The 22,055-nt window shown below is 49.7% G+C and overlaps 1 protein-coding gene across 1 annotated transcript in view; it reads right to left on the bottom strand.

Moving 5' to 3' along the window:
- The window catches only part of PAX5 (paired box 5), a 105,392-nt gene that overhangs the window by 47,841 nt on the left and 35,496 nt on the right, over window positions 1–22,055 (bottom strand). Inside the window, exon 6 of the mRNA XM_065656974.1 lies at window positions 9,972–10,147. Within this exon, the coding sequence (XP_065513046.1) occupies window positions 9,972–10,147 (176 nt within the window). The remainder of the gene's footprint in view (window positions 1–9,971; window positions 10,148–22,055) is intronic.

Below are 22,055 nucleotides of genomic sequence, written 5' to 3'. Positions count from 1 at the left end.
TTAGGGGAAAAATCACACTACACTCCTGCCCCACGGCCTTTCAGTCCCCAAAGAGTCCCAGGGTGCCCGGACGCCAGGGAGCTGCTCTGCACAGGGAGATGGATCTTGGCTCCCACGGCTCAGACGTGCACACGGGAGCGCTGGGCACACCACCAGGATGCCAGGACCAGCAGCCAGTGACACACCAGCCACGGCATCCTCAGCGCTGCTGACCACACCACACATCACCGGCACCTCCTTCACATGAGCCTGTGCACAACTAGGGAGCCTGCCCTGTGGCAAAAACATCCTGCATTGCATCTATATAGAGCAAAGAGAAAAGAGACAAGGACAAAGGACATGCCAGAGCTACAGGCACAGCAAGTCTGGCCTTTCCTTTAACTCAGCAATTTGTATTTTCACATACGGTCATACCTGAGAGCAGTCGGGAGGAAAAAAGGGGATGTTAAAAACCAGGAATGCATTGCAACTCCTGAAGGCGTTGCCCACCGTTTTGGGATTCCCCCTTCCTGCCCCGGAAGGGGAGGAGGTGACAGGGGTTCTCCGGGTAGGAGACAGACCCATGTTCTGCCCCACCAGAGCCAGACATGGTCCCCACGAAAAGCCACATGAGCCAGAGGGACAAGCCCCTGTGAGCCTGACGTGATGAACCCGGGGAAGCAGCACCAGCACAAACCCATCGTGGGGCCTCTCCAACCAAACAGCAAGCACTGGGGAGCTCTAGTCTTCCGAAAGCACCCAGAAATACCTGAGACCCAGGCGCTGCTGCTCTCTCCCCACTTGGTTTCATTGCACTGATTTGGCCACATGCTGCTGGGAGGAGAGGGAATAAGCAGGTGTGGCCCAGGGGCTCTTTATTCTTTGGTTTTTGGTCCATTTCTTCAGGCTCTGACTCACTGCAGCATGGATGAGACAGAGAGACCCAGAAGGACAAGATACAGTCCGTGGTTTCCTTGCAAGGACACCAAGTACCCGCAGGCTCAATTCCAGGCCCCGCTCACACAGGCACCCCCAGGTGTCCATGCAAGCTGCAGGGTGCTCTTTGCCAAGATGATGCTGATGCAGACAGACGTTAGCAGGATACATGGCTCCTGTCATGCTACTTCCCCAGAAAATTCCCTGCCACTACGGTCCCACTGTCACACAAAATACCAGGTGTCATACAACAGTCTGCTGTGACTGTCACCACCCAACGTGACATGTCACAACAAGGCAGCACACACGGGGAATTTTGTGCAGTCTTCAGAAGCTCTTGCACAGAAAAAACCCAACACGTGTAAGGGAGGGCAGAGCGGCAAGGATGCAAATGTGAGATATCGGCCCAACAAGCTGTGCTTTCTGCTGCTACTCTAGAAGAATCACAGAATGATTTTGGTTGGAAGGGACCTTTAGAGATCATCCAGTTCCACCTCCCTGCCATGAGCAGGGACACCTCCCATCAGACCAGGTTGCTCAAAGCCCTGTCCAACCTGGTCTTGAACACTTACACAGCTCCTCCAGGCAGCCTGTCCCAGGACCTCATCACCCTCATGGGGCAGAATTTCTGCTTTATATCTAAATCTAAATCTCCCTTCTTTCTATTTAAAGCCATCACCCCTTGTCCTGTCACTACCTGCCCTTGTAAAAAATCCCTCTACAGCTTTCTCGTACGTCACCTCTAGGTACTGGAGGCTGCTATAAAGTCTCCCTGGAGTCCTCTCTAAGCTGAACACTAACTCTCAGCCTGTCCTCATACAGGAGGTGCTCCAGCCTCTGAGTATCTTCCTGGCCCTTCTCTGGACTCACTCCAACAGGTCATAGAATCATGGAATGTCCACAAGGATCATCGAGTCCAATTCCTGTCCCTGCACAGGACAACTCCACAGTTCACACCATGTGTTTGACGGCTTGTCTGGTCTCTTTCTTGAACACTGTCAGGTTGGGGCCGGGACACCTCCCTGGGGAGCCTGTTCCAGTGTTCAGCACCCTCTGGGTGAAGAACCTTTTCCTCATGTCCAACTGACCCTCCCTTGGCACATCTCCCTGCCATTCCCTGGGTTCTGTCACTGTCACCAGAGAGAAGAGCTCAGCCCTGCCCCTCCTGCTCCCCTGCTGAGGAAGCTGCAGCCCCATGAGCTCTGCCCTCAGTCTCCTGTTCTCCAGGCTGAACAAACCAGGGACTTCAGCCGCTCCTCACACGGCTTCCCCTCCAAACCCTTCACCAACTTCGTAGCCTCTTCTGGACACTCTCCAGTAGCTTTATCTCCTTTTTATCCTGTGTCCCCAGCCCTGCACGCAGTGAATGCTCCAGGTGAGGCCGCCCCAGCGCAGAGCAGAGCGGGACAATCCCCTCCCTGCCCGGCTGGCCGTGCTGTGCTGGATGCACCAGGACACGGGTCCCTCTTGGCGGCTGGGACACTGTTGGCTCATGAGCAACTTGCCGTTGACCAGAACCCCCAGATCCCTCTCCGCAGAGCTGCTCTCCAGCACCTCGTCCTCCAGTCTGTCTGTACAGCCAGGGTTGCCGTGTCCCAGGTGCAAAATCTGGCACTTGCCCTTGTTGAACTTCACGCAGTTGGTGATTGCCCAGTTCTCCAATTTATCCAAATCCCTCTGCAGGGCCTCTCTGCCCTTGCAAGTGTCAACAGCTCCTCCCAATTTTGTGTCATCAGCAAACTTACTAAGTAATCCCTCAAGTCCTGAGTCTAAGTCACTTATAAAGGTATTGCAGAGTGCTGGCCCTAAGATGGATCCCTGTGGAACCCGCTAGTGACTGGCCGCCAGCATGGTCCATGTCCTTTTCATGTTGGGAGACTCGGGGCTGGACACAGCACTGGGTGTGGGGGTCTCACCAGAGCAGAGTAGAGGGAGAGAATCATTTTTTACTCATAAAAGTTGATTTTCAGCAGGAAGAAACACTATGGCAGGTTTCTCTTCTCCTTCTTGACCATAAAACAGAGCAGAGCCAAAGGAGAAGGTGCCGCAACCCCCTGCCCATCCCTCCAACCCCAGCAGCACAAGGGAAGGACAGAGGGTGCAGAGAAAAAACTCTGTCCCGGGGAGGCTTCAGCCCCTCTGGGCAGCATGGACACCTCGCTGGTCGGTACAACCTGTGCTGCAGGTGCAGCCACGTTCCTCACTGCCATTACCTGTCAGCAGCAGAGTCCCAGATCCAGGGAATCAACACAACAGCTGCAGGCAAGGGCCAGTGCTGTGTGCCACCAAGCGGCCCGAGCACAGCTGGGTCATCACAGAGGGGGCAAGCACCAAAATCCCCTCCAGCGCCAGCAGCTCCAAATCCCACACCCGTGGGTGGGGGCGCTTCACCCTGCTCCCCGCGCCGAGCCCCGGCTACCACAGCCCCGCTGCTGCCCGGGAGGGGACATGTCCCTCAGGAGGCGACAGGTCCCTCAGGGGTGGGGGGACAGGGGAGCTCTGCACAGCTCAACCCCCCAGCCCCACGCAGGGGTCACGGGCGCCCGGGCCACCAGCTGCTGTCCCTTGGCCACCCTGCCCGCCCAGGCTCCGCGCCCTTTCCATTCGTAGGGTATTGATCTGCTGGCAGCAATGGGCTGGATAATTAGCCAGGAATTAGGGTTTCTATTACAGCCAGGAGGCCGCCCCAGCTGATTTATCACCTGAATAATTTACTGTGATTGAAAGGAAATTAAAATGAACTCCATTTGACAACTGTGCACTTTTATGGGCTTTAGTGAAGACTCAAAAGCCAAATTAATAGCCTGGTGTTGTTTAATAGTCTACCGAGAGTAAATATGGGAAGGTTTTTCCTCTCCTGATGTGCTCTTAGGCTGGATTTTAGAGTTGTTTTTTTTCCCCTCCCACCAATAAAACCAGAGAGTGTATCAGAGGGGGTTTCAGCTGGAAGCCGTGCAGCTGTAGAACCGCAGAACGGCCCGTGCTCGGGGCTCCGCGCTGGGTGCTCACCCCACCGGCCCCGTTCTGCAGGCAGAGGGGACTCGGTGCGGGCAAACGGGGGGAGCCCCCGCTCCCCGACAGCAAACGGCATCGACCCCCCCCCCGCTGGCGGGAGACGAGGGACCGGCAGACGGGACGGGCCCGGGGGTAACGCAGCTCCCGCAACCTCGTCCCACGCCTCGGTCCTCGCCCCGAGACCCCCAGCAGCGCCACGTCAGCCGACGGCGCGTACCGCTGCGGCGGAGGGGGCGGGCGCGGCACAGGCAGCCCCGTCCCCAAACAAGCAGCCCTGTCCCCAGAACAGGCAGCCCTGCCCCAGAACAAGCCGCCCTATCGGGCCCGCTGCCCCTGCCTGCTGCCAGGAGGTGTCTCTAGAACTGGCAGATCCATCCTGAATTCCTCTGTTCAATTTTTTCTTTTTTTCTCTTTTTTTTTCCTCCCAGTTTTAGTATTTGTGTCCATTTGTCAAGCCATGTGTCGTTGTTTTATTTTCCTTTTTAATTCACTCTTTATTTACACAGTGTGTCACACAAGGCATGGGTAAGAGCTTGCATTTAAATGCTCAAATCACTTCTGCAGGTGGCAGATCAAGAAAATATTTTATTCTGCATATTCAAATATAGCCATGAGTTCTCACAGCTACTGGACAACATAAAGTTTTGGGAAAATACAAGCAAATATTAGCTCTGCATTTCTCAGTGCAAGTCTCAGGGTATTTTAAGAAGAACCTCAGCATCCTCTGTCCACCCAAAGGTGTCCCTCAGGAAAAAATGTATTATTCACACTCTGGGGACCAGGACCAAGCACATGGTTCATTCCTTCCTTCTGCTTCTCCAATAACTGCACTTGGGGAGTGACTGAGTCACACTTAAAACACAGAGACGGGTCATACTTTCTGGCTTTATCTTGGACTCTCCCTGTTACTGCTGAAGATCAAAGCCAGGTATTGTAAGGAGGACTGTCCTACAAACACACCATCCAACACAGCTCCTTACAGTGAAAAAAACAGATTCCACTTTCAAGGGAATGAGAGAGAAATAATGAGAGAGAGGCAGATACTCGGACAGAAAGTAAAACTTGAAGAATTTCGAAAGGACTCACACCCCTCTCTTGGTGAGTTCAGAGAACTTCATCACAACTCTCTCCAAAACAGAGGGCAATCAGTTTCTAACTTTGTGCAATTTTTCCATTTTTTCAATTTATTAGTAATTTTTTCAGGTTCATTAGTTATCCAAATTTCGTCTGTCTGTGCTTTCCTCCAGGTGCAGACTTACCTACACTGCATATCATAAATAAATATATTAGTATACCTTTGCCAGGTTACTGGTTTCAACTTAAGCCCAGAATATACCTAGGCCCATTTTATTCAGAAATTAATCCAAGAACTGATACGTGGTTTAGTTCTAGCTGAAAGCCATGGGAAAGCATCAGCAAGTGCCCGGGAATTATCTGCTATTAGTGGCAAACAGTTCTCTTCTAAGTCAGTGACCTACTGAGTGCTGAATCTGGTCACATCATGTTATGCCTCATTATGGCCCTGATCTAAAGTCTATTGAAGTCAATAGAAATATTCCTCTTGGCTTCAATGAGTATTCGATTGGACTCATGTGTGGAGCTGAAAATACAAGAGAATCCATTTCTGTTGTGAACAGAAATCCAGCATAGATAATTATCTTCTTTATTCTGGGGAAATTAATGCACTACCTTCCCTGTCAAGCTGATCTTGCTGTATATTCTTCATCCTAGTTTTCCTCTGTAGAGACACTAATCCCGCTCTCACTGCCACCAAAAGCAGAGCAGTTTGTGAGCCCCAGGCTCGCCTCCTGCCCCCATCCAGCCCCTGGGTCACAGCTGTTTCCCAGGCCTGGATCTCCAGGAACATCTCTGGTCCATGCTTCAACTGGCAAATGCATCTGAGTCAACGTTTCATACAGCCGGTGCCATGGGGTCCGCCAGCCCAATACGGCTTCCCAGGGAAGCAGGGGGGCAGAGCTCCTCCATGTCTCGAGCAGGAATCAGGGCAAACCACTGGTGGACAATCAGCCACGCAGAGGGGTTTGCTGGGTACGGACAGCACCCTAGCACCTCCAGCTGGATGCTCCTCATGGACTGGGCACTGCAAAATTACACCGGCCAGTGCAGCAGCTCTGTGCACGGGAACATGGGTGAGCATTCTGGAGAAAGTCAGTGCAGTGAACATGAGCGATGGGGTTTGCACAGCTCCAGGGCAGGCAGGGAGCATGGCTTGGTGACCGGGGAAGTCTGGATGTCGGCTGCACAAGCAGGACCAGCAGCATTGCCCATGGACAGGGGCCGCACTGCAGAGCCTGCACTGCAGGGAGCAGCAGGACCCCACACACACAGCAAGGGGCACAGAGAGGAGAGCAGGAGCTGCTGCGTTCCAGGTGGTTGATGCTGTGAAGGCTTGCCTCCTCCAAGACCTCAGGATTACGTGACATTCAACTGTGGGCCCTGTCCCAGCCCATGGAAGAGCTGCACAGTGCTGGTGGCAGCAGCCATGAGCAGAACGGCAGTGTGATGGTGGTGTTGCAAGCACACCACTATGTGCATTTCAAAATCTGTGCCCAGAAATACGTGAAATCAGTTTGCCATGAACATTTGCAGCCAGTGCAAAACGATCACAGGTTGTTTGCGAAACATGAGCTCAAAAGGGCACAAACGTGAGGGAAAGGCATTCTTTTTGTACATGAATTCATGTTTATAGCAGGTTTCTGTCAGGGGGGAGGCAGGCCAGGGTGCTTCTAGCGTACTGACTTTATGCCTTGGTTACTCCCCCATAACATACAGATGCAAGAGGACTCTAATCCATTTGCACCACCAATCTTCAGGCTTCCCAGCTGCTGGACCTCACCTGCTGTTGAACATTTCTCATGCTGTACACGTGCAGGTATCGCACACCTGTGCTGCAGAGCACACACCTACGTACACGCAGCTGTGCTGCCAGTGTTAGGTCACAAAATGAGGCACATAACAGGAGTTGCCTTGCTTCTACCCCCAATGCAGACAGTCAGACACAGTCTTCAATTATATGAACCTACAGTGGGATCCCTGCCTCACCCAGTGCATGCGATGGGCAGTGTTTATGAACAGAGCACCTCTGATATTTTATCTTCCCATCACTGTCCAGCAGTTGCCTTCCTTCTCTCTCAGCATTGTATGAGCCCTTCCACAAAGAGAGGTGTTTTTTCCCTGTGGGTCTCTCTATAGAAGACACAGCTTACAGCAGATATGAAAACTCAGATGATGCTTGTCAAAAGCACAACATATTTTGAGGTGAGAAATAAGTCGTGAGTCTCCATTTTATACAGGTGAACTAAGGGAAACATTTAGCATGGAACAGTAAAGGAAATGAGCTGGAAGAACTCAATGTAAAGCTTTGGCAGTGGTGAGCAAGCACTCCCACGTAGTCCGTCAATGCATTGACCTGTGTGAGGGACCGTGCACCCTTTCCAATAGGCAAGCCCAGCTTTTGTCCAGAAAATGCAGCAGGAGGACTTTAGACAGCAGGAGGCAGCATCCAGCTGGGGACCAAACATGCTGAGGCTGCCAACAAACAAGGGGGAAGACTTCAAGAGGAGCCTCAAAACGGGAAGAAAAAGGAACTTCCTTGTCTAAAGACAGCAGTTCTACTAAAATACCTGGAGCTCTCTCAGCTGAACAGCACAGGGACATCAACAGCTTTTTGTGCCCAAGTAAAATTAGTGATATTGAGCTGGCTGCTCCTGGACCATGTTTCTAATAAAACAGATAAACAGTGGGTCAGCAGATCCTCTAGAATTCTCTCCACACCTTCTCTCTAGGAGGAGAAGCATCTTTTTCTTATTTCCCTCTACAGAAATAGCTCACGACTCCACATGTCCACTGCCAGCTTAGCTCCCCACGCAGGAGTCTGGGCTCTCTGGTTTACTACAAAGATCTGTTTCAGGGACAACTCTGGTTTTCCAAGTCAGATCATTGATGTTCTCAAAATTTTCTTTCTCATTGATTTCTTTGGCCTCGCTAACTGATCCAGCCAGCTTCTCCGCTTTGGTTAAGTATCATGACAGCTTTGCTTGACTCACCGAAGAGGTAAACCTGACTGCTCCGGCAAGCAGTGGAGTTCATACTGCATCCTTGCCAACCAGAACTAATCATATGGATCACATGTGTTCATGTCGAAAGTTACACTTTCCACACCATCAAAAAGCAGAAGCCAACCCAAAACAGCCATGAGCCCTTAACCATGACACAGCCTTCCAAAAGCAAATGTTAATGCTCTAGCCTATATAAAAGCAGACAAATACAAGCTCCATTTTAAATTAAACTTTAAAATGCCTAGGCAAGGCAGTTCTGCTAGGCACCTTTTGTACATCATAATATCACATTTCTCAGCACCAATTTGACTCCCCAGAGCATGCAGAGAGTACCCTGTTAACCAAATAGGGGCATATATCCAATCTTAACTCTCTAGCAGCACAACCATTCTGATTATAGCTGCTCACACGGACCCAGGGAGATCCCTACTCCACCAACAGCCAGATATCCCATGTTTGACAACAGGGGTAATGCTTCAGCAGCATCCTCATTCCATTCTTCCTATTAAACCAGCAAGACTTTATCTCTGGATAAACGTGCACTGCTGAGCTGTGTCCCCTGAGCTGTGGTTCTGCATGACTCTGAGACTTCAGGACACAGAAACAAAAAAACGATCTTCTTCCATCACTGCTCACTTTGTAATGACTCTTTCAGGTGTATAAAAGTTTCTCAGGGACAGAGCTAATGCCACACGATTTCCGAGTGACCAGTGCTGCGAGGCTGGCGGTAGCAGTGAGCACAATGTCCTCTCCCCGCCACAGGTGTTGGGACAGGACAGCCACCATCTAGTGGTACACGAAGGCCATGTCACCTTCCAGACACACCGGCCTCCATCTTTCTTAATGAGCATTTTAAAAAATCACATTGACCTCAGCATCTTCCCCATCTTTTTTCCAGCTTGAGTTCAGATCTGCAGAGTTCCTCAGAAAACACAAACCAGGGAAACCACAAAACCAGCAGAAGCTGGTGAAAATCAACAGACTCTACGAATGAAATAAAATACGACAGATGTGAGCTTAAAGGCATGAGCAATTTCTACTCTACCATATGACTTTCAGCATAAGTAAGTAATTTTTCAAAGATTTATACCAATACATGTTCCTTAAACTGGAGCCAAAACAGTCGTAGGCTGCCATGTGATAATCTCCAGTGGCCCTCAAATGTATGGATTCCTCCAAAGGAAATCAGTGTTTGTCTGCAGTTTGAGAAGTCCATCCACCTTGCTAAAAAGCAGATCTAATATTAAGAACACTGAAGATTAATGGCCAAATACATCATTAAGTAGTAAGCTAAACTGATGATGATGCTGACAGCAATATATTCATTTCTACCTCCCTCTCAGCAGCTAAATTAAAGACTGCTGCCCAGGAAGAACACAGAGAGACAGAGCTCATCAGTTTTTGCATGTGCTTCTGTATTGCGCTTGCAAAAATGGAACTTACCCAAAAAATTACTGCCAAGTCCTTCTCAAACACGCTGCTAATCTGTAGGTGCAACTAATTTACCTTCACATGCTAATTGGGTGTTTCTCTCAGCAAATGGCCAATTACATGCCTAATAAGCCATTTCTGGATACAAAAATCTAATTCGTGTGCACAATCACGCTAACTATGAACCAAAACTAGGCATTGGGTTTTGCAAGTCTTCTCCTTGTTACCTGCATAGCCTGCTTTCGATGTAACAAAAGCATCACAAGCTGTGATGCTCTTTAAGGACTCATTTGATGTAACTGGTCCAGATCAGGTGTAATTTCATAACCAAACACTTGCTAATGTTTACACAACAAGTGTTTTCCTTCATGTCTTTCATGGCTAACATGCACTTGGCTGAAGAGCTTAGTACAACACCTGTTTCTCTGTGTTTTTCTACTGAGACTCTGAGATGTGTTTGGTGATGTCCAGCAAACAGACCTCTGCCAGCAGAAAGCATATCAGGAAAACATTGAACATTTGCAATAGTACCTGCTCTGGTTTGATGGGCTCACTGGTTGTGAAAATGTCGGAATAATGTTGTCTCTCAAAGACTCGATCCAATACTTCTAGCTGCTGCTGGGTGAAAAGGTCTCCTCGCATCTGTTTTCGAAGAAAATCTCTGCCTGGGAGAGAATGGCCATTTGGTACTGGAGATTCCTGAATACCTTTCAAAGAGGAGAGAAAAGACAGAGAATAAGTAGTCATCACAATGATGAGATCTACAGAGGAGTGTCTCATTTTATCCCTTCCATTAATATGGGTACCCATATGGTGACACCATGAGGACTCTGAGAGGAGGTTACAAGCAAGACATATTGCCAGAAGATGCTCTGACCAATCTTCCATTACAGCCAACCCTCAACGCAATTTACCATAAAGGATTTCACACCTAATTTAAAGGCAGGACAAATGATAACAGTCACATCTTTTCTCACATCACTTCTACTGCACCACCTGAGAACCTGTCTGGTTGGTGGTTCTGGATGCAGGAGGACATGGGATGGTAAGTACATGACCAGTTAGGCACAGTCAGCTGGGGTCACCTCCAGCAGATCCAGACACTTTATCCCTTCCCGCAGAACCTGCAAGTTGTGCTCAGCTCCACTCATGTCAGCCTGGAGCTGTGGTGGCCCTGTCTCAGGCAGCAGGACCCTCTGTCTAGCAGCAGCTGCCCAGACGACCCCATACAGACAACCCCAGCACCGGGGCAGCCCTGGTGCCCCACAAGGGGTATGTCCCTGGGGCTGATCCACGGCTGCAGCACCCGTGCACAGCTGGTCCCGCACTCCACTGGCTCACGGTGCCACTGTGCTGGCATCACACCGTGTGTTCCTTGCGCCTATCAGTGTGACGAAACCCTGGGCTCCAAGGCACATGTTCTTCCATCTCTCCCCTTTGGCAGAGATTTTTAGCAGAAGTCATAAGTGACTGCTCATGGCTGAAAAGCCATGAGACAAGTTTGAGAAATATTTAGATTGGCAGTTCAAAAAGACATGTGCAATACAGGGGCTTGTTTCAATTTGCTTTTTGCAGATTCACAGTGGTTTTCTACTTTTCCTTCACCTGTCAGTGCTAGAAATGTATATTTTTTATGCACTGAAAGCTGAGGTCTGCAGTATTCCCAGGACTCCAGGAGGTGGAACTCCAAGAACAACAGTACATATCAGATTTCTTCTCCAGATGGCAACACGGCACTAGACAGAGGGAGGAAGCATTTTAAAAATAGAATCTTGCTGCCAAGATAGTTTTGAGGAGCAGAATTCAAATGCATTGTTCACAGGATGCTCATGAGTGCTGCAGTAGGTTACTGTCCAAGCAGTCTGCAGAGCACAGCATCAGTCAGACCTTCCCTGGCAGATTCTGCATCAAGTTCTGATGGCAAGTACAGAGGAGATCTATGCAAAGACACCGCGCTGCTGTGGACACCATTTCTGTCCCCAGACACGTACTGCCCATCACTGACCGGTGATGCCAGGCAGAGGGCATTTTTCACTAAGGACCATTGATCCAAGATCATCCTTCAGCACAGCTGGATTTTGCAGGAAGTGCTGTGTATCCAGAAAACCAGCATACTCTAAGGCAGTTCTCTCAAACCAGGGGAAGAACACCCAGAAATACTTTTGCAACCTAGGTCACTCTTTGTAACAAATTGCTTACACTGAACGGCCATTTCATGTTAGCCATCAATGCTGGGACTTTGTTCTAGATTTTAATTCAGCAATTTACGCAACAACAGCTTTATATAATATTTACCTGTTGAAACAAAGTCATGCAACTTGAATCAAGAGGGCCATGTTGGCTTTTGTAAAATGCAAGAATCAGTTTGTTCCACACAGGAGAAAAGCCCTGAACTGTCCTCTGAAGAGATAGCCTAAACACATGTACAGAGCTTTGAAAAAGTACAAAAGGATATAAGAGAGCAGTGTATCTTTAAATCTTTTCCTTTTTTTTCTTTTTTTTTTTTTACTATTCTAAATCAAATAATATCTAGTAGACCTAGTGCTGGGTTTAGTCAACCATGGCTTATAAAATTAAAATTCTGGTTGCTAGCTGCATGGTAGCAAGAGGCCAGGGAGACCCTGTCTCTGGAGCATGGAAATGCTGGCTTTAAGTTCCAGGTTAAACTAATGTTATTCGCAATTTGTCATCAAAGGTAAAGCTTTATGCAGTTTTGGTCTAAAGAGGGTGATGAAATGGAATGAAACAACCCAAGACATGGAATGACCTGGAAAATGTTCTTGGCGATGCTGGTACAGTTTGTGTGTTGTTTATACACCCAGAGATCAGGTGTATAACGAGAACCCATCGTATGCAAATACAGAGCAGCTGACCTGCATTCTGCCAGCAGCGCTGGTGTTACAGAGCATTTGCTCCAGATGTTTTGGGGGTGAACAGGTTTGGAGAGGAGCCAGCGAAGGTGACAGCTGGCCAGCAGCCTCGGCTGGGGCCACAATGGGGAGAGCGTTGTGCTGGAGCTGGGCTCACACCCCGTCCTGCAGCACGAGCTCCAGAGCAGCGGTTTGGGACGGGCACGGATGGAGACATGGCCAAGAGCCCAGGGCACTGTCTGGCCACAGCCACCCCCACTGCCCTCCTCCCAGGGACGTTGAGGGCGGGGACCTCCTGGGCACCTGCCACCAAAGCATCTCCAGAAATCTGAGGAAGAGCAGATCTCCCTCTGCAAGGGAAATCCTCAAACACCGCACCGGGGGGACCCAGGCGCAAGCCAGAGGATGAGGTGCCTTGCCGCACGGCACTGGGCACTGTTCCCTGCGTCATTCCCACGGCTCTGTCTGCCACGGTCCCTGTATGCTGTCCCGAGGAGCTGAGACAGGATCAGCCTCTGAGATGGGATCAGCCCCTGAGGTGGGATCAGCCTCTGGGCCACGCTTCCCAGCACAGCCATACTGGGCTGAGATGCAGGAGCAGCGCGGGCAGGGTTTGCTGCTGGGAGAACCCGGGCAGGAGGGGGCAGGGCTGGGACCACCAGGACGGCTGTCACTGCCCAGGGGATCCAGCGACTTGGTGAGAGGGGCCTGGGAACCACTCAAAACTCACTCGCCCTCAATATCACTCCTGCTCTGCATCCCGTGAATGAAGGAATAGCTTGTTCTTTTGCACTGTGCTCCCCACAGTCAGATTAACTGCTGCATTTCACTGCACCAGTCCAGGAATTTCTATACACTGCACATGACACCCAAAAGTTCGTTAAGGTCTTTGGGATGCGTTTGGCTGCTAGGCATTATATAAATGTGAGATAATTACCATTAACATCATGCATTGTTTGAATACACTAGAATATCTTGGATAATTAAAATACTGTTGGCAGGTTTGAAACACTTTGGTTTATAAATAGGCTCCAGGGAGTGGTAAAAACATTTTTCATATAATCAATGCATCCACCTAGGAGTGCTATGTTTTGTTGACAGTAGCACTACATGTGTACCTACCTACTCTGCAAAACAATTAGTTCCCAGTCCAGCGGCATCTTTCCAGAAATGCTAATAAAAAGCACAGATATAATACTCCTCTTAATGCAAAAAAGGACATTCTTCTCAGACAAATGTGTCATCCCTTTTCTCTACTAGATTATATAGATGGGACAAGATGGTGACATTTGACCACAACATCCTGAACTACCTCTGATGCAACACACTTCCCTCCCAGCACAAGACCAGAAGCACTGGGGCTGAGGGATGTGCCATCAGCCTCAGTGATGTGCCATCAGCCTCAGGGATGCACCGGCAGCCCATGCATCGTGATCTGCCCTGATGCCCCAGGGACAGCCGAGCCTGCTGCTCTGCCAGCACCAAGCCCCAGCGGGTGCTGGACCTGCTCCAGCTGCCTCCTCGTGTCTGATGCAGATCCTTCCAGCATCCAGCCCCACTCCAGACACCGTCTGGGCTCCTCAGGAGTGTACCCCTCAGTGCGTGATCCAGCATGGGGTTTGTAGCTGAAGGACTTGCTGTGTCAAGTATGGCTTTGCCTGGGGCAGACCCCAGTGACACCCCTCAGTTCCAAATTCACAGGCCGGGACTTGCTGTGTGCAGGGAAAAGCAATCATTTCTCATTCTGAACTTCTTCCCTGTTTGCATCTTACTCAGAAGAAGGACCTGTGGTTTCATAAGAAAAGCCAGGCGCAGTTCTAAAGAACCCAGCTCAGTCAGCTGGAGGCTCACGTGGTGTTAATATCACACATGAGCAAAGGTTTCCTGTGGTTGACCAGGGTCTGAACAGCCTGGGAAGAGTCAGACACAGAACAGATCCACCTCTGAGGGATACCGTGCGTGGTCTTGCTGACAAAAGGCTGCCTAAATTGCATGGCTATCACCCAGAAGTATGGCATCTACACTAATTAAGAGGACATTATTTTCTGGGGACCTAAGCAAATGGCAAGATCAGCTCAAGGAATTTGATAATTGTAGTTTCATTTTTTTTAAAAATGATACTTTTAGAGTTAAATACTCATCTATGACATGTTTTCTGAAACAGCAGGAGAGTATCTGAAATTGGTAAAATCCACCTTAAAAAGATTTTTTTGTGATTCTCACCACATTTGATTTAAGATAGGGTTTTGTTTATACCTTTCTAAGACTATGGGCCACAATAAAGAGAACAAAGGACCCTAGACTCTATCTTCACAAAACACCAGAGTGAGTTTGAAAGCCCTAGAGCTTAACATGAGAAAAAAGCAAGAGATCAAATACAGCTTGTCTTTTTCTATTCAGGGAGGTCCAACAGCAAAATTTAATGATTATATTATGAAGTGTCCCTGGGAAACAGCCTGGGACAGCCCCTGCCCTGGTCCGATGAAGGATCTCAGCCAGGTGACAGCAGCTGAGAAATTGGTGACATCCACAAATTCTACTGGAATAATATTTCCAGTGTTATTAATAATAACGATATACCATGAAGTGCACACCACCGTGGTACATTGGTCTGATGTGACACTCTTCTGAAGAAAAAGAGAATCTTCTGGTTTCTTTTTTTAAACAATATGGTTTTATAGGGTTAATCAAGGAAGTAAATAGCTAGTACTATGAACAGCCCATATTCATTAAGGACATGGTTTCTGTCTCTAATTTGTACTGTCCAACTTCATTACCTGGTATCATACCTAATTAATCCACCTTATAGGGAAATGCAGGCTAATTAGGAAGGGTGTTATTCACCACATTTAAAACATTATGAAGCAAATGAAATATTACCAGGAGGCAAAAAGGTGATTTGTTTCCTTGTAGCATGCCTGTAAATTAGTCCAGAGAAGATAAAGACTTTGTTTAATTACCATTCGGAAGGCTTTGTTTAAAACATAAACTGAATTTTCATGCCACCTTCTTGGGATTGCATACATTTGGCAGTCAGCAGCTTCACAGTCTTCCCAGTAGTTTCAGAACCACATACATGGTGAGAAATCTTTACGTTTACACTCTTAGGGTTTTCTAAGCACTGTTATTTATTTTTTCAAAGGACAGTATCACTAAAGAGAAGCTTTGTATTTTGAAGTGTATATAGCTGATCATCGCACAAATATTTTCAAGAGAAATCACTATATTTCATGAAGATGGGTATGGGTTTTGCTGTAGATCAAAGTGAAAAAGAGAGGAAAAAAAGATAAATCATCAGAGATCCAAAAATACTTTTCATTTGGAGAAGATATCAGGCCATTTCGATGGCACTGATAGAGTCTCTGCTCTGTCTCCATTACCCACTGAAGGCAGCCGGAGTCAGGAGCTGACTACGCTAGATTATATTCCCTATAAGATGGTCACCAATATATATATATATGATCTTCAACCTCTATTGATTGACCAATTTCACAAGCAAAGACTGGTGAAATGAAGCTGAAATGAACATCATGCTTTAACTCATTGAACCCATCAGGCCTGAGTTAATCTCACTGCCCACTGTCTCTGATAGAATTCAATTGATCAATCATGTTTCGGTGATAGTACCATTTCAGTGGCTTATTGCTTCTTCATTTCAAGGCTTGACCTGTTAGATATACTTGGACCAGCTCTGCTCCTCCTGGAGACACAGAGACCAGCATCTGCTGATGACAGCGCATTGTCCTGCCTCCGGCTTGGAAAAACTCGGAGGTTTTTGATGAACACTCCCACCTTCACACTGTGTTTTTGCAGATATTTCACCAATTTCAGAGGTGGGATGGGTGTGAGGACACAAGGAGCCTGAGTGGCCCGAGCCCCCTGCCCTCTGGTCAGCGACTGCCCCATCCCACCCCGCACCATTCCCGCTTGGACAAGTAGCAAAAATACCCGTTTTGTGGCACTGCAGCCCCCAGGTACAGCACAAGCTGCAAACTGGCCTCAGTGCACATCGTGGGCATGTGGTGACATTGACCCAGGGAATGGCCCAGCATGTCTGCAGATGCTGTGGCAGTGGGGCTGGCCAGCAGTCAGTGCTGGATGCTGGGGGCTGTTCGGTGTTTTCCTACAGGCTGTGTGAACACATGGCCAGCCCAGGGACACCCCCATGCCTCCAGCCTCCCCACCATGCTGCCCTGTGCTCCTGCACACCCAGCGCTGCTGGACCCGAGGGACATTCGAGCTCTGCTGCCACCTTGGTCCACCTGCCCTCATCCCAGCCAGAGGCTGGGAGCCTTCACCCCATGCATGGTCTTGCGAAGCAGGTGACATCTCCCTGGCTCCCAGCAGTGAACCCCCACCGTGCCACTCCTGGCAGCACTGTCAGCTGTGCAGGGCACATCTGGCCAGCAGCTGCCCCGACACCCACTGCTGCATCTGCACCGGCTCCAGGAAGTGGAAGAAGCAGGATGGAAGTAGCAGAGCTGCAACGTTGTCTGTCAGTGCTGCTCTTCCTAAAATGCTCTGCAGCAGGGCAACCAGCACTTCAACCAGCAACCTCTGGTCTAGCGCTGAGAAGTGATGGAGTTCCTCTCCACTGTGAGAATGTTTGTCTCTGCTCTCTAGGGCAGCTGGCGGTCCTCCCTGATGTACCAGCTGCAGCCAGGCTGCATACCCACATGATGTACGAGCTGGAGCCACAGGGTGGCACCCAGGGTGCAACTCCATAGCTGCAAAGCTGGCTAGAGGCATCGCCAAAAAACGGGGTTATTTAACAGCACGGATTTCCCATGAGATTACAGCTCATCTCCTCCTACAGTGATTTAAATCCTGCAGTAGTCACACAGAAATTCTATTATATATCTCCTAGTTTGTGCTAGGAGAGCCATGCAGTCACCACCATCCCACACTTCCCTTCAGAGTGGTCAGCAAAGGTGTGGTGGGACCTCGCACCTCGGCAGCCCGAATGCTGATGAACCTGGCAGCCTGCACATCTGAACAAACACTTGTGCAAATAGTGCCACTGAGTGGAGCTGGGTCGCTTGTGCACCCGCAAGGCTGTCGGCAGGATGGGTTTGCCCACGCGTTGCACGCACAGAACATGGCCTCGGTGGTGGAGGCAGATGGTGCCAGCGGTTGCGGGGACTCCAGCCAGTCAGAGCACCACGGGCAGCCCTGGCCGTGCTCTGCTGCCCAGCGGCTGCTGCAAGGGCCGCCGGGGGACCCCGGTGCCCGGGGCTCTCTGGATCCTCCCTGCAACACTGGCTGCATGTGTGCCCACCCCAGAGGGGTCTCAGCCCACAGGATCAGCGATCTGCTGAACGGCATAGGTCGTCCTGCCCGTCCCAAACCTGTGAGCGCCAGCCCCAGGCAGCACCCTCGGGAAGCCACCAGCCCCGCCACCAGGCAGAGCTCATCCCGGAGAACAATAGAATGTCCTGAGCTGGAAGGACCCACATGGATCATCAAGTCCAGCTCCTGTCCCTGTACAGGACAACCCCACAGTTCACACCATGTGTCTGAGGATGTTGTCCTGTCTCTTTTCATAGATTCAGAGAATGAGGACAGCAGCTCAAGGGACGGGTGGAGCTGCTCTGGGTTTTGTGATTGCTCTTATGCTGCAGTTTTATGTTTAAAAAGCAGCAAAAATAATGTCAGTGATTATTCCCCACCTTGGTGGGGAATCCAGACATGCAGAGATGAGTCAGGAGGATGGAGCAGCAGCCCGAGCCCGGCTCACACCCCACGGGTCCATCTGGCACCCCGGGGCTGCGGGTGCCTGGACAAGCCCCGGGGCAGTGGGACCCCGCGTGCAGCTGCTGCAAAACATGCCAATGGGCTGGTATTTCTATGGCTTCTGTAATATTAGAGGGAGATATAACTGCAGTAGCTATAGATATAAAATAAGTCACGACAAGTTTATTAACAAATGATTGCGAGAAACTGATTCTTTCCCTAATCCATTTTTGTAAGCTGTGTTCAGCAGCAAGCTGTGGAGACCCGTACTTTATTTCATGTACCCCCAATTCAAAGTGTGTTTTTAAGTGGCTCTCAAAAGCTCATTGCAGCTATTTTAACACAGTTTATACCTACTTCCATACCATGCCATAACACATCCTTTCATCATTTCTTTCAAAAAATCATTGCTAGGTATGCCTGGGCGACAGGAACAAAAGCAGGTTGATGATGAAATTGTGCCCTGTGTAGCTTTGGAAATGCCAAACTGGCCTCTGGTTATGACCGTCTGGGAGAGGATTTATAGCTCTGAAAAATACCAGGAGAATGAAATCTGACAGCCAGAGGAACAGCAGTGGTGGGACACACAGACGCAGCCTGGCGGGGTCTGTGCAAAGAGGAGTGACCCCTTGGTACAACAGCCCTGGGTACCAGCACAGAGAACAGACCTGCAGGAGCCAGCGGGAAGTTTGCACAGCACGAGCAGCTGCCATTGCACAACCTGCAACAGAATCAGCCTGCATGACCCCATCAGAGACTGACAAACCCCTGCCCTTCCCAGGAACTGACATTCAACGAGGAAAATACAGGCTACTCAATTGCCAACAGCCAAAACTAATCTTTCCATGCAAGCTTAAAACAGCACAGCAAAACTTCCACCTAACAACCCGAATACTTTACAAAGCGCTATCTGGGAAACTTACCTGGAGAAGATTACAGCGGTGACGAGCTCACCCACATCCCACCCGAAGCCCCAGTTCAGCAGCGCCAGGAGCGCTGCGGTCCCGGCAGGGTGACCGCTGGCGCACCACGGGTCCACTGCGCTGCCAAACACCACGGCAGAGCTCCTCAGGCAGAGGACTCCCAGGCAGCGATGCTGCTCCTCCTAAACTGCACTTTCCCAGCAAAACTTTCAAACAGGAACACCAAACGGTGACAAGACCGCATTTACCACACGCAAAGGAGAGAGAGGGAAAGTCTGCAGAGGATGCAGCTCGCACCACCAGCAGCGTGGCTGCAGTCTGCAGAGGGATGTCGTGCACCATCCAACAAGTGGGAGGTGTCAGTCCATGTTCTCCATCCAATTATCCGCAAACAGCGCTCACAGAAAGCTGCTAATACCTACAGATTTTCTTGTGCCTAAATTAAATAAAGCCTCATTTTACAAAACCAAGAACTGTGATCTCAAGCCTGCAAATGTGCCTGCCTGCAATGAAGCAAAGAAGTATCTGGATTGCATTCAACAGAATGGCTTACACACCTAGTGCAAAACAGAGGAATAAAACATTGCTATAGAATATAATATAATATGCATCTATAGATTTTTACAGGTCACAGGAAGTGCAAGTTTAACAGTATTTCACATATTTATCCACATGGATTATTCAAGCAAAATTAGCTTGTAAGGATCCTCCACATCTGTGTAATGCAGATTTTTACACCTCAAAAATTTCCATTCGCTTCTGACATCCAAGAACTGCATCTGTACATCAACCTTCCTTCAGCTGCACTTTCTGTCCGCCTGAACGTCGGTGTGGTTTCCTGCACTGACTCCAAGTGTCCCTGGGCCTGTGTCCGCCACTGCATTTTGTGCTTAAACATCCCCCGGCGCAGTGGCCGGGCCGTGGTGCTGCCGGACACGCTGCCATCACTGCTGGCTGTGCCGCATCCACCAGCGGAGCACAGTGTGTCCCTGCGCTCTGTCCTCCTCCCAGCAGACAGCTGAACGATGGAGAAGGCCCATCACACCAGCTCCCAAAGGGGATACTGAGGTGGTTTCTGGATCCCGTGGAAGGTGGCGGCTGCCATTAGCAGAGATGGGACCGTGGTGAGACAATGCCCAGTCTCTCCTGCGAGGGCTCTCCAGGTCCACCCCCTCTGGCAGATGCCCCCACCACTGCCCGGGGGGACAGCACCAGCGGGGGGTCCTCCCGGCTGCCACCCACCCTGTGTGGGGAATCCCCTGGTGTCTCCAGCCCCAGCATCCTCCTCAAGGTGAAGGGGGACACAACGCTGCTACCACCACCCTGGCTCTCACAGCCGCCGTTCGAGAGGTGCTGTGCACGAGGAGGGAACATGCAGCAAAACCCCGTGCACCAACACTCCCGGCCTCAGCCCCGCTGAGAGCAGACATGGACGCAGCCGCGCACTCCGCGGTGGGGACGGGTGGAGGCAGCGACCCGCTGCCCCAGCACCCTCCTCACTCCTGCTGCACTGTGCCCGTCACAGGGGCAAGGGTCTCGAATGGGAATTCGGCTGCCACCATTTCTGACACCCACCTAGTTTCACACTGAAGAGGAGGAGGAGGAGGAGAGGGCACATGGGGAGCAGCCTGCAGCCTCTGGCAGGTGGGCTGAGACCCTTTCACAGCAGCACCAGCGCTCAGCTGTCCTCTGCGGGTGGCTGCGGCACCATCCCCTGGCAGTGCCCAGCAGACACAGAACCGCCTTCACCCTGTGCCCGGCTCCATCCCCAGCGTCCTGTCCAGCCCAGCGTGGCTGGGAAGGGGCAGAGGTGCCCACAGCACACGTGGGGACATGGGCAGTGGTCACACTGGCTGGTTTAGCTGAAGAGGCAGTTAAACACGAGGTTTGTTTTTATTATCACTATTTTAGCTTTCTAAACGGATTCATGCTTCCACACTCTTGGTTTTTTTTAAACAGCAGAACAGAAGAGGATAAAAAGTTGCTGGCCCAAAGAAAATTATATCTCCCTGTACGTATTTGTAGCTTATGGCTCTGCTTTAAATGTTCTGATGCACTGGACACAGAATAAAATTAATCAGCCAGGATTTTACTTTTAAGGAAAAACAGTGTAGCTCTTTGCTAATTACCATAATTAATTAGTGTCATCTAAACATTAATTATTTACCCTGCAGTAAACTCAGCAATTTACAGTACAACTCCCCTGACACTGTGCTTATCACATGGATGCCCTTATTAAGCAAGTATGGGAGAATCTCACTGCATGAGCCTCTACTATTTCAAAACCTGCTTTCCTTCAGAGGGAGGCTGAGTGGGCCACTTTTTGGGCTGCATCATGGGAATTCTGCCAGCCAGTGAGTCTGTTCCTGCAGCCTCACTTGAGACAAACACAAAGGGAACAGCCCCATGACACGGCTGAGGCTGCCCTCGTGTCTGCGCCGGTCTTTCCAAACTCAACTATTCCCCTCCCATCTAATGCAGTAACTCCTCCAGGAAAAAAAACGTATAGATATAGAGATATAGAGATACAGAGATATGGAGATATAGAGATACAGAGATATGGAGATATAGAGATATAGAGATACAGAGATATATGGCTAGAGCTTGGCAAATAATTCTTCAAGACTGCTGGATCTGAATGTTATCCCTCTCCTCCCAACAGCCAGCTGTTGGCAAACCAGACGTTTCTCTGAACTGGTGGCTCAAGCGGCCGCCCAGCGTGGCAGACACGGGTCTCGCCCCTCTGGGTTTGCTCAGTGCCACAGCAGCTATGGTCAGGGGATGTGACTCTGACTGCACAACCCACCTGCAGTGACAGGGAAATTTTTGAGGCTTTTTCTTCTATAGGAAAAGACGGATTGACTGAAACTGAATTTTGTTCCCAAGTGGGGATCATTTCTGAAGAACTGCGTGACACAAACCCTGACTGGGGAAAATCCTGAATGTGTTGAGAGAGCCCATCCTGAGACTTTGGAATGGAAGATATTTTAGCTTTCCAGTTCAAAATAATTTTAGTGTTTGAATATAAGGTAATCAGATTATGTAGAATCACAGAAATATAGAGGTTGGAAAAGACCCTTAAGATCACC

This window comes from Caloenas nicobarica, chromosome Z (genome assembly GCF_036013445.1).
Source record: "Caloenas nicobarica isolate bCalNic1 chromosome Z, bCalNic1.hap1, whole genome shotgun sequence".
Classification (NCBI taxonomy): domain Eukaryota; kingdom Metazoa; phylum Chordata; class Aves; order Columbiformes; family Columbidae; genus Caloenas; species Caloenas nicobarica.
Note: the sequence above shows the minus strand (reverse complement) of the source record. Positions and strands in the feature narration are given on the sequence as shown.